General features: G+C 38.5%; 1 protein-coding gene across 1 annotated transcript in view; it reads right to left on the reverse strand.

Annotated features, from left to right (window-relative positions):
• The window catches only part of SESTD1 (SEC14 and spectrin domain containing 1), a 116,615-nt gene that overhangs the window by 20,096 nt on the left and 83,827 nt on the right, over window positions 1–12,692 (reverse strand). The window contains 1 exon segment of the mRNA XM_030325266.2: window positions 9,967–10,089. Within this exon segment, the coding sequence (XP_030181126.1) occupies window positions 9,967–10,089 (123 nt within the window).

Consider the following 12,692-nt stretch of genomic DNA (forward strand, 5'->3'; position numbering starts at 1 on the left):
GAAGTCGGACGCTCAACCAACTGAGCCACCCAGGTGCCCCCATACAGTGATTTTAAAGGTTAACGGAGAGTAGGAGTTAAGATGGCAGAACAGGGGCGCTTGCACGGCTCAGTCTTAAGCATCTGACTTCAGCTCAGGTCATGATCTCATGGTTCGTGAGTTTGAGCCCCGCATCAGGTTCTGCGAAGATGGCTCAGATTCTGGAGCCTGCTTCAGATTCCATGACTCCCCCCCCCGCCCTCCTTGCACTCTCTCTAAAATTAACAAACATTAAAAAAAAAAACAAAGATTAAAAAAAAAAAAGATGGCAGAGCAGCATGGAGACCCTGAGCTTATCTTGTCCTTAAAATGCAGCTAGATCAGCACCAAACCATTTTGAACACCTAGGAAATTGACCTGAGGATTAACCCAACAGCCTATATAACTTGAGCCACAGAACTCAGCAGGTACGCAGTGCAGAGAGGTGAACTGGGGGAGAGAAAAGCTGTAGAGGGCAGGGAGCTGTTTTCTCAGACAGAAGACACAGAGAAAAGGGGGAAAGTGTGGTGCATTGGGGTCCTGCAAGAAAAGCATTCCCTTGAAAGTAGCTGGAGAGAGAAAGAGTGAAAACACTCACAGGAAGACTGAATAAGTAATCTGTTCCCCAAAACCACTGACAGGGAGAAGGGAGAGAGGGTTTCAATACCACCAGGATTCTATAAACAGTGGAGCACAGAGTCTGAAGTCTTGGAGTTCAGTGCCTGGTGGTGCTCTGGTGAGGAAGTACGGCAAATCCCCAGGAGCAGACAGCAGAGCCTTAGAGGTCCGTGTGCCACATGCGGAGAAGTGGTTCCCCTGATTGGAAAGTATTTGGTAGAAGCCATATGGCCTCCCCAAAGGAAAAGGTCCCAGTGGACCCCACAGAGAAGCCACATTTGCTGGTACTGGGACAAAGATGCCATAGTGCAGCGAAACCTGGGGCCAGCTATGTGTTGTGATTTGCCATAATCTCTGAACCTCTGTCACTGCACGATCGCATGAACTTTTTCTGGGGCAAGCCGGCACCTGGCCATTGCTCAGCAAGACCCTCCACCAGAGAGTCGGCAGGCGTCCAAGCCACAGAGGTCTCTGAAGTGTAAGGTTTTGAAACACAACCCCATCTGAGATAAAACACTGGAGGGAGGTGCTGCTTGGCAGGCAGACAGCTGGGACAAGGATGGGGTGGAGGCAGGGAGTGGATGGAGGCCTGAGACAAAGGAGGGGTGCTTGATTGTGGGTTGGTGAGGGCACGAAGTTCCTATGGCAGAGACTAGGGAGCTGGGTGAAGCCATTTCCACCTCTCCTGCACACACACATGTGCACACGAGCATGCGCACCACACTGATCCACCCCAGTAGCCTAAGCAGTGTCACCCAGTGGAGAACAGAGCCAATACACCAAGACCCACCCAACTGCACCCTGCCCTCCAAGCACATTTCCTAGAAGACCAGAACAAGTCACTCCACCTGCTCCATGTATGAACTATAGAGTGCTTCATAGTTACAGTTCTAGGGGAAACTGGATGTAACTTCATTTGGGTTTCATTCTGTTCACAGGTTCACTTATTTGCTCGTTTTCCTTGCTTCTGTTTTTGCTTAAATTGTTTTTTCTTTCTTTTCTTGCTCTTTCTTGGATAGAGAGAAAAAATGTTTTTACTTTATTTTTTATAACTAAAATTTTTTTGTTCTATTTCATTTTATTTTTTAATTTTTACATTTTTTACTTTTTCTTTCTCTCCTTTCCCTTTTTTTCTCTATTCTATCAAGCTTCTTTCAACAAGCAGACTGAAAGACACCTAGGATCTAGCTTTGATTTTTTTTTAATTTCTAAATTTTCATTAATTTTCTTTCTTCCTCCCAAATGAAAAAATGAAGGGATTCACGCCAAAAGAAAGAAGAGGAAGAAATGACAACCGGGACTTAACACAGATGTAAGTAAAATGCCTGAACAAGAATTTAGAACCATGATAATAAGAATACAAGCTGGGGTTGAAAACAGCACAGAAGACACCACAGAATCCCCTTCTGTGGATATTAAAAAAAAAAATCTAGTCAGGCCAAAATTAAAAATGCTATAACTGAGATGCCATCTTGAACGGATGCCACGACAGCAAGGATGGATGAAGCAGAGCAGTATCAGCATTACAGAAGGTAAAGTTATGGACAATAAGGAAACAGAAAAAAGGAGAGAAACAAAGGCAAAAGATTACAATACAAGACATAGAGAACTCAGTGACTTATTAAAGAGGAATCTGAATCATAGAAGTCCCAGAAGATGACAAAGAGAGAAAAAGAGGCAGAAGGTTTATGTGACCAATTCATAGCAAAAAACTTTCCTAATCTGGGGAAGGACACAGACATCAAAATCCAAGAAGCAGAGAGAACTCTCATTAGATCCAACAAAAACTGACCATCACCAAGGCATATCATAGTCAAATCAAATTCACAAAATACAGACAAGAAAAGAATTATGAAAGCAGCAAGGGGAGAAAAGTCCTTAACTTATAAGGGAAGACAGATTAGGTTCGAAGCAGACCTATTCACAGAAACTTGGCAGGCTAGAAAGGAGTGGCAGGATACATTCAATGTGCTGAACTGGAAAAATATGTAGCCAAGAATGCTTTATCCAGCAAGGCTGTCATTCGGAATAGAAGGAGAGACAGAGTTTCCAAGAGAAAAACTAAAGGAATTTGTGATCACTAAACCACTCCTGCAAGAATTAAAAAAAAAAAAAGAATTTTAATATTTGTTTTTGAGAGAGGAAGAGAAAGAGAAAGAGAGAACAAGAACGCGAGAGTGAGAGCGCTCATGGGAGGAACACAAAGAGAGGGAGGTACAGAATCTGAAGCAGGCTCCAGGCTCTGAGCTGTCAGCAAAGAGCCTGACGTGGGGCTCAAACCCATGAACTGAGCTGAAGTCAACATTCAACCCAGGAGCCCCCCTGCAAGAAATTTTAAGGGGGACTCTTTGAGCGGAGAAAAGTCAAAACAAAAAGACCAAAAGCAAGTAACACTAGAAAGGACTAGAGAACATCACCAGAAACACCAACTCTACAAGTAACACAATGACAATAAATTTGTATCTTTCAGTACTCTAAATGTAAATGGACTAAATGCTCCAATCAAAAGACACAGGGTATCAGAATGTATAAGAAAACAAGACCCATCTATATGCTGCTTACAAGAGACTCATTTTAGACCGAAAGACATCTGCAGACAGAAAGTAAGGGGATAGAGAATTATTACACTAATGTTCATCAAAACAAAGCTGAAGTAGCCATACTTATATCAGACAAACTAAATTTCAGAATAAAGACTGAAACAAGAGATGAAGATGGGCATAATTAAGGGGTCTATCCACCAAGAACATCTAACTATTGTAAATATTTATGCCATCATGGGAGCACCCGAATATATAAATCAATTAATCAAAAAAAAAAAAACTCATTGATAATAATACCGTAATAGTAGGGGACTTCAATACCCCACTGATAACAATGGACAGATTATCTAAGCAGAAAATCAACAAGGAAATGATAGCTCTGACACGCTGGACTGGATGGACTTAACAGATATATTGAGAATATTTCATCCTAAAGCAGCAGAATACACATTCTGCTCAAGTACACATGGAACATTCTCCAGAATAGGTCCCATACTGGGACACAAATCAGCCCTCAACAAGGGCAAAAATACTGAGATCATACCATGCATATTTTTAGACCACAACACTATGAAACTCGAAATCAACCACAAGAAAAATCTGTGAAGACCATGAATACTCGAGGATTAAAGAACATCCTACTAAAGAATGAATGGGTTAACCAAGAAATTAAAGAGAAAATTAAAAAGGACACGGAAGCCAATGAAAATGATAACACAATAGTCCAAAACCTCTGGGACGCAGCAAAGGTGGTCTTAAGAGAGAGTATACAGCAATCAAGGCCTTCCCAAAGAAGGAAGAAAGGTCTCAAATATGCAATCTAACCTTACACCTAAAAGAGCTGGAAAAGAACAGCAAATAAAGCCCAAAACCAGCAGAAGAAGGAATACAGAGCAGAAATCAATGAGATCAAAATAAAAAAAAAAAAAAAAAAAAAAAAAAACAGAACAGATCAATGAAACCAGGAGCTGGTTCTGTGAATGAATTAACAAAATTGATAAACCCCTAGCCAGACTGTAGTAAAACTCTACTCTCCACTTGTGAGAGTGCAAGTAAAAAACACAACACCTTAGTATTATGAATAGTTTTGACCCTGTGGACCCTATAATAGAATCTCAAGAATTTCTCTTCCCAGAGATCCTCCGGCCATATTTGAGAACTACTGGACAAGTTAGTTAATGATGCTAAGAAAATTGGTTGTGTCCATGAGAGGGGGTGGGGGCAGACAGGAGCCTACCTCACACCATACAATATTAAATTTCAAATGAATTAAAGGTGTAAATGTGAATAATTTTTTTAAACAAGATTAAGAGAGATTGATTTAAAGAAGAAAATACTACTTGAGAAAAATATCACTACGTTTTCAAATAGAAAGGAATTTCACAATCTCCACAGTACTTGCAAATTTAGTTTATGCTCTAAATAAATAGAACCAATTCTTTGAAAAAATGAGTAATGATACAAAGTAAAATAGTAAAGTAAAAGATTAGCGCCCTGGATCAGTATTTCTTACAGTGAGATCTATCTACATCACAGTGGGGTGCCTGCGTGGCTCAAGAGGTTAAGTGTCCAAATTTGGCTCAGCTCATGATCTCGCGGTTCATGAGTTTGAGCCCCGCATTGGGCTCTGTGCTGACAGCTTGAAACCTGGAGCCTGCTTCGGATTCTATGTCTCCCTCTCTCTCTCTGCCCCTCCCCCACTCATACTCTGTCTCCCTGTCTCTCTCCCAAAAATAAACATTAAAAAAATAAGTAAAATAAGAAAACTTAAGTTCCACCCTGACCTACTAAATCAGAGTCTGCTGGTATGTGGCTCTGCAACAGCAAGTTTAACAATTACTTCAGGTGACTCCTATGACCACTAGGGTTCACAGAACAACCATACTAAAGCTGATTTTTTTCCCTAGTTTGAACTTAGAATGTAAAGGCCCTAGTAACCAGAACAAGGATGCAAACAAAACTAGTCTGATTCATGAAATTAACACCTGAAATTAAAGAAACTCTTATCAGGAACTGCACCTGTCCTAAAAAAAAAAAAATAATCAGTCTCCCGGGATGTAAGGGAAAAAAAAAACTGTCGTGCATGTGCATGTGCGCTCTCTCTTCAAATTAATCAAAATGTTTCTTTCTAAGAAACAGAATATAAAATTTACAGAACACTGAGTGAACAGGCTGCCTTCGGCTCAGTTTTGGTCATCCTCTGGTCTACCTCTTATAAACATTTAACTGCACAGAAAAGGATTACTTCATAGAAAAAAACACATCAATTCCAAGACATTGTAATTTGGATGCAGGCGGCAGATAAGGAATGAGCTTGAATGCTCACATACTAGTACAGAGGGAGTCATCGGGATTGACACTGGAATCACGTGGCAATTGGTGGTGATGCACAGCTGGTGAAATAATGGGTATTTATGCTTTTACCAAGAAATACAAATCCTAATTTAGGCGGAGAGAAACACTGCCAGCTCACTGAAGGCTAATATGTTCAGGAGAAGTGGGTGTTCACTCTTCATGTACATCTGTTTTGCTGCTTACTAGAAGGCACAACACAACAGTCTTCTCTTTGGAAACCAGAAGTCAGCACTGTGAGATGGGGGATACAAACAGAATCCTAAAGCATCAGAGATTTATGTTTTTGCATATTCCTATGATGTGCTTTTACTTGCAAAGAGAAAAAGAAAACTTTTAATAAGATAGCAGATCATAAGCTAATATACTCATCCTGCATCAATCTATTCTCAAGGTGACAATGTAGTGCCACTTATTGGTTTAAAAAGTGCAATTCTCTTTTGTAAACATTTAGAATGAAAAATTTCAAATATATTAAAAACTGGAAAAAACAGTATAATGAACTCTCTGTGCCATGTATTTTCAGTGACTATCAACTCAACTCATGGCGAATCCTGTTTCTTCTATACGTCCATCCTATTTGTCCTCACCCCCCAATTTTGAAACTGACTATCACACATCATTTAAAATGAGATCCATAATTAAGTCATCAATGATTCTTTTCTTTGAGCACCATGTCTATAAATGCAAACATCAATATATATGCATATGTCTTCAAGTACTAAGAGGAAAGAAATGGAAAAAAAAATGTTATTATCTATTATCTTAAGCATATCAAATCCAGTAGCTTTCTCTGAGAGTGAGCTAGTGAGCAAGACAAAGAGAAATATAGAAAGGGACAGAAAGAGAAGTACAGAGATGCAGACAGAGGAAAAAGATTTTATGAGTATCAACCCAGCTACCCATTCATCAAAAAATGCTCTCTCCCAGTTTCTTCATGTATAAAAATAAGGTGATGGTATTATTAGAGTAGTCTAAAAGATCGGGGGACCTGGGTGGCTCAGTCAGTTAAGTGTCCGACTTTGGCTCGGGTCATGATCTCACGGTTCGTGGGTTTGAGCCCTGCGTTGGTTCTGTGCTGACAGCTCAGCGTCTGGAGCCTGCTTCAAATTCTGTGACTCCCTCTTTCTATGCCTTTCCCCTGCTTGCATGCTGTCTCTCTCAATAATACATAAATATTAAAAAAAATTTTTTTAAGAATAATCTAGATCATTTACAATTCAAAAATTCTGGAATTTTATATTGATTTCATATAAGTAAACAAGTGCACAAGTAAACAAGAGCCATTCATAAGCAATGCGTTTCTTTTTTTTTTTTTTTTAGTTTATTTTTTGAGAGAGAGAGAGAGAGAGGGTGAAGCAGAGAGAGAAAGAGAGAGAAAGAGAGAGAGAGAGAGAGACAGGAGAGAGTGCAAGCAGGGAAGGGACAGAGAGAGAGGGAGAGAAAGAATCCTAAGCAGACTCTGCACTGTCAAAAGAGAGCCTGAGGCTCTCTCAAACTCACAAACCGTGAGACCATGACCTGAGCCAAAATTAAGAGTTGGATTCTGGGGCACCTGGTTGGCGCAGTCGGTTAAGTGGCCACCTTCAGTTCAGGTCATGATCTCGTGGTTCATGAGTTCTGGCTCCATGTCAGGCTCTGTGTTGACAGCTCAGAGCCTGGAGCCAGCTTCAGATTCTGTGTCTTCTCTCTCTGCCCCTCCACTGCTTGTGCTCTCTCTCAAAAAATAAACAAACATTAAAAGAAAAAAAAAAAGAATTGGATGCTTAGCAACTGGGCCACCCAGGCACCCCAGCAATGTGTTTCTTTAAATGACTTTCAAACTTTATAAATAAAAATACAAAAATAAAAATCTAAACACGAGAATCTCTATGTATACCCTTTGTAATTTCATCCACACTATATGCAATATAAAATGTACTTTTCAATTCCTTTTGTGAAGTTCTTCATAATAGGTATATAATCCAACTTCTAACTATAATTATTCCTCTTGACATCTTAAAAAAATAATAAAATATAGATAAATCCTGTCTTTAGGACCCTCATGTGTCACATATCTTTATTTAAAAGATTTTGCAGATACTCTTATAACTAAATCCTCTAGATGAAGTCTAGAATGTTCTATAGCAAATACTTTTTTCAAGAACTAAAAAAAACCCTGTTTTCAAAGGACTAAATTAAATTATAGGATAACTAAATTATAGGATAGAGTTATACTATAGTAACATGCTCTAGAACAATCCACAGGGTTCAAATGAGTCATAGTTTATGCCAAAAATATCAACAGCATTAAGTTATTTAAAAAATACCAAGAACATCAAAGGTTATAAGCTAAATACAAATTATTCAATTTTTTTTTAGCATAAAAGGAAAACACATTATGTTGGAAACTGTGAAATGTATAAAATACACATATTTTTTTCAATTACAGGATTTCATTTTTAAATCTCTTACAAGTACTAATTAGGAAAATTGCTGACAATATATACACTATCTTTAGATAATTCCAAATCCAAATCTTGTGATACCTCTTGCTTATACGTTATTCAGTGAGTTTACAAATTCTATAGAGAACAGTGTGTATTTTATCTGCCAATACTGCAGATTAGTAAAGCTGATTTGGGGAATATTATAATGAAAAAAATATAAAAAAACTAAACAGAATGGTATGTATTAAGAAGGAAAATAATTACGTCAGATATTGTTAAAATACACCTTTAGTAAAGAGCCAATGATACTTGGTCAACAATTCAAATTTATTCCTGAGAAAAGCATATTCAACATTTTTTCTTTAATCTCATTTAGTTAAAATATACATTTACTAATACAATTATTTTATTTATTTGAGAGAGAGAATGCCAAACAGGCTCTGCACTGTCAGCACAGAGCCCAATGTGGAGCGTGAACTCACAAACCGCAAGATCATTACCTGAGTCGAAACTAAGAGTCAGGAGGTTAACCAAATGAACCACCCAGATGCCCCAACTAAAACTATACAACTTAGAAAAATTTTTTTAATGTTTATTTATTTTTAAGAGAGAGAGAAACAGAGTATGAGCAGGTAAGGAGCAGAGAGAGGGGGAGACACAGAATGTGAAGCAGGCTCCAGGCTCCAAGGTGTCAGCACAGAGCCCGATGTAGGGCTTGAACTCACAAATGGTGAGATTATGACCTGAGCTGAAGTTGGATGCTTAACTAACTGAGCCACCCAGGTGCCCTTAAAACTATACAATTTTTATTTATCACTTCAACTGGGGAAGATGTAGGGGAAAGAAAAAAACTGGATGTTCAGATAACCTGTAAATCTCATCTGGGTCCAGAGTTTAAAAGTATTTTTGATCAATTTTTTTCAGTTCTCTATTATCTATAGATCCTAGTGATCAGGATGCACGCTATAGTCACCCCTGAACACATGACCTTTTTTCCAATTAACACATAAATCCAATCAGAGTGTATTCTGATCACTTGGATTTGTCTTTTTGGGGACGTTGGTTGGGGGGGAGGGTGCTGGCTTCTTTTATTACCTATTTAATGGAAAGATGTTTTATTCTTCATATTATATGTAAGGTTGAATACTGTGTGTGTGTATGTGGGTGCAAACTAATCAATTTAAGCTACACAACCTACAAAAGTAGAAATTAATGTATTTCAGTTTATTTTTCCAATTTTTTAGTCAATCTATCGAAAGTACCATAAGAAATACAATTTGAGGGAAAAAAGGGGTGAGCTAATTGATCCACAACTGAATGATCACTTTCTCAGTAATGAAGAGCTAACTCTAACAAAGCAGGGGCTTAACATATATCAACTTCCTCCATATACAAGTTGTTCAATTTTAAACCCTTTTGAACAATTATTATCTATAATCTGCCTATAGATTATTTGCTAATTGTATAACTGTGATTTGTCTGATCATCCCCTTCACAGATACAAACGAGAGCCTCTGAACGCACAAAGAATGGAAAGATATCCTGTACCCTCTGCAATCATTTTCCATCAGTTGTGACTAATGCAACAATTCTGGAATTACTCTCAGGCATTAATTGCACTGTATATACCCTAGTAAGACAGGGACAGCCTCCCTGAGGATTTAAGGATCATAGTTTCTGTCACAGGACTACAGATGAAGATTCTGTTTTTGTACTACCACTCTTTATTCTGTCACTGTAATTTTTTAAATTTCCCATGAATTAAAAAATTTTCACATGAATTATGTTTCTATAAAAATATACAATTAAACTGGATTGGAGCCAAACGCAAAACCAAACTTCCAATGAATACATAGTAAGGAGTCAAAATGTACCTTATGGCCTCTGAATATTAAACATACTATATGTCCTGTGCTAAAGTTTACAGCAACTTATCTCTTAGTACCACATATGCTGATTATGCACAGTAATCACAGCACTGTAACTTGCAGAGGAAAAGCACTCACACTGTGTTGACTCTCGATCTCCTCATGCTTTTGCTGCAGTGCCTGGGAGGCCCGGATGGAGTCTCCAATCCCCCACTGGGCTCGCAGTTGTTCTGATCCAGGCCCTTCAAGCCAGTTCACAACCTATAAATGAAAGTTGAGATGAAACAATCAAAAGCTTCCCAAACATCCACTGTTTTCTCCTCCCAAAGTTCCTAAAGTATTTTTAATTTAAATTAAATTCTATTGTAAAGGCAATAAATATTTCTTTTGGAACTATATGGCCATAATCTGACAACTTTTCCAAAATCAAAATTTGAAAGCATGTACACTACAGCACCTTAGGCTTTCAGCCATCTGATCATCTGCCAGGCTAAAAATGTAGAATGCCCCCATAAAAGAAGATTAAAAATTAACATATGATAAGAAATAAAAGAACTATAGGATTTAGAGTTGTAAAGGATATGAGAAATGACACCGGTCAAATTTCTTATCTACCACTTAAGAAAACTGAGTTTCAGAGATTGACTTCCCAAGGTAATATAATCCATTATTAAAAACCTAGGACAGGGGCGCCTGGGTGGCGCAGTCGGTTAAGCGTCCGACTTCAGCCAGGTCACGATCTCGCGGTCCGTGAGTTCGAGCCCCGCGTCAGGCTCTGGGCTGATGGCTCGGAGCCTGGAGCCTGCTTCCGATTCTGTGTCTCCCTCTCTCTCTGCCCCTCCCCCGTTCATGCTCTGTCTCTCTCTGTCCCAAAAAATAAATAAACGTTGAAAAAAAAAAAAAATTAAAAAAAAAAAAAAAAAACCTAGGACACAAAAAGCCACGTGTCCTGACTCATAGTCTTCACGTTCTCAAAATACTGCTAAAACTAAATGAATTAACTAATATGAAGCTAAAATACCATTTTTCTCTGTTTGGAAATTAAAAACTGTAGTTTTATACTACTAGAGTACACAAGAGGGGTCCTGGGATGAACTAAACATGCAGACCCACAGACCATCTGAGCTCCCACTGGTACTGCTCAGTAGGATGTAAGGTGACGAACTAAGTTTGCCAGAGCAGCATCAAATGTTTTTCTTCTGCCAAGTCCCTGAAGCAGTCTAACAGTTCAGGCATAAGGAGATGAGATCCATATGGGACAGATTTGGGGGGCACTCTGGAATCAAAACTCCATACCCCACAGTGGTCATGCATACTATAAAAGTCCTAAATTCGGAGCACCTAGGTGGCTCAGTCAGCTGAGCGTCCGACTCTGGATTTCAGCTCAGGTTGTGATCTTGCGGTTGTGAGACTGAGCCCTGCAACGGGCTCTATGCTGACAGCATGGAGCCTACTTGGGATTCTCTCTCTCCCTCTTTCTCTGCCCCTCCCCTGCTTGCACACTCATGTACACTCACTCTCTCAAAAATGAAATAAAACTTTAAAAAAAAGTCTTGAATTCAAGGATGCTCAAAGTTATGCCTTCCATCAAGTATTAGTTCTCCCCGTCCAGACCCAGAATAATTTTTACTATAAAAGCAATGTTGCCCACTAAACACAGATGACATTCCAAATTTTACATGTTTCAAGGAAAGAGAGCTAGAGAGTTAAGCAAAGATCAAAGTCTCATGCAGAAAGAGTAAAGAATTGTGTTAACTTTTCACCCAGAAACACACACACACTAAAACTATATGGACACAGTAAAATAATTTTAACAGAAAAAATAATATTATTATCAAGTTTTACCTGTTACTAAATTAAGGAATTCAAAAACAGATGTACGGTTATGCCCCAAATGTAAACTTAAGATAGCTCCTAAAAAGTGAATGATGGTATGTCTGTAGCATAATATTACAGACCCTGGATAGACAGGCTTACCTCAGAACTTCATAACAAAGTATTACAGACCCATACTGCATTTCGTTATTATCAGGTTAAAATTTATTCCTTCAAAAATCTAATAGTTCATGTAATTTTTAGTAGTTATATAAAAGTACATCATAGGGAAAAATCATATATATTTCTTTCAATTAAGTTTTCACATGCATTGCATTTTCATGTTACTCCAAATTTAAGTGCTACATCTAATTCTTACAGAGTACAAGGAATTTCTATCCTGTGTTGCTCACTTAATACTATACTATAATACTATAATGATTTTCTATGTGGCTACAATTAAAATTTTCAGTAGCTGCAAACTTATAAAAATTTTTAATGTTTGTTCTTTTTTTTTTTTTTTTTTTTGAGAAAGAGAGACAAAGCATGAATGGGGAAGGGGCAGACAGAAAGGGAGACAGAGAATCCAAAGCAGGCTCCAGACTGAACTGTCAGCACAGAGTCTGATGCAGCGCTCAAACTCATAGACCTCAAGATCATGACCTGAGCAAAGTTGGACACGAAACTGACTCAGCCACCCATGCACCCTGCAAACCTCTGTTAAGAAGACTGACCTCCTTGCCTGCCTTCCTCCCTCCCTCCCTCCTATCTGTCCAACCAACTATCCAATCAACCCACCCCTTATTAAAAGCTGAGTAATGTATCACATGTATCACTTCAAGTACCACTTTTAAGACTCCAGGTATCTACCGTTGAGAAATCTTTTATATGCCCTAAATGTAAACTTAGGGTGTGTGTGTGTGTGTGTGTGTGTGTGTGTGTGTGTGTGTATGCACACACACACACACACACATATATATATATGGAGAAGTTCATATGCAGCATTTTTTTCTCTAATTCTATGTTGTTTGCCTAGGAAACATTTTCAG

Source organism: Lynx canadensis, chromosome C1 (assembly GCF_007474595.2).
Source record: "Lynx canadensis isolate LIC74 chromosome C1, mLynCan4.pri.v2, whole genome shotgun sequence".
In the NCBI taxonomy this organism is placed as follows: Eukaryota; Metazoa; Chordata; class Mammalia; order Carnivora; family Felidae; genus Lynx; species Lynx canadensis.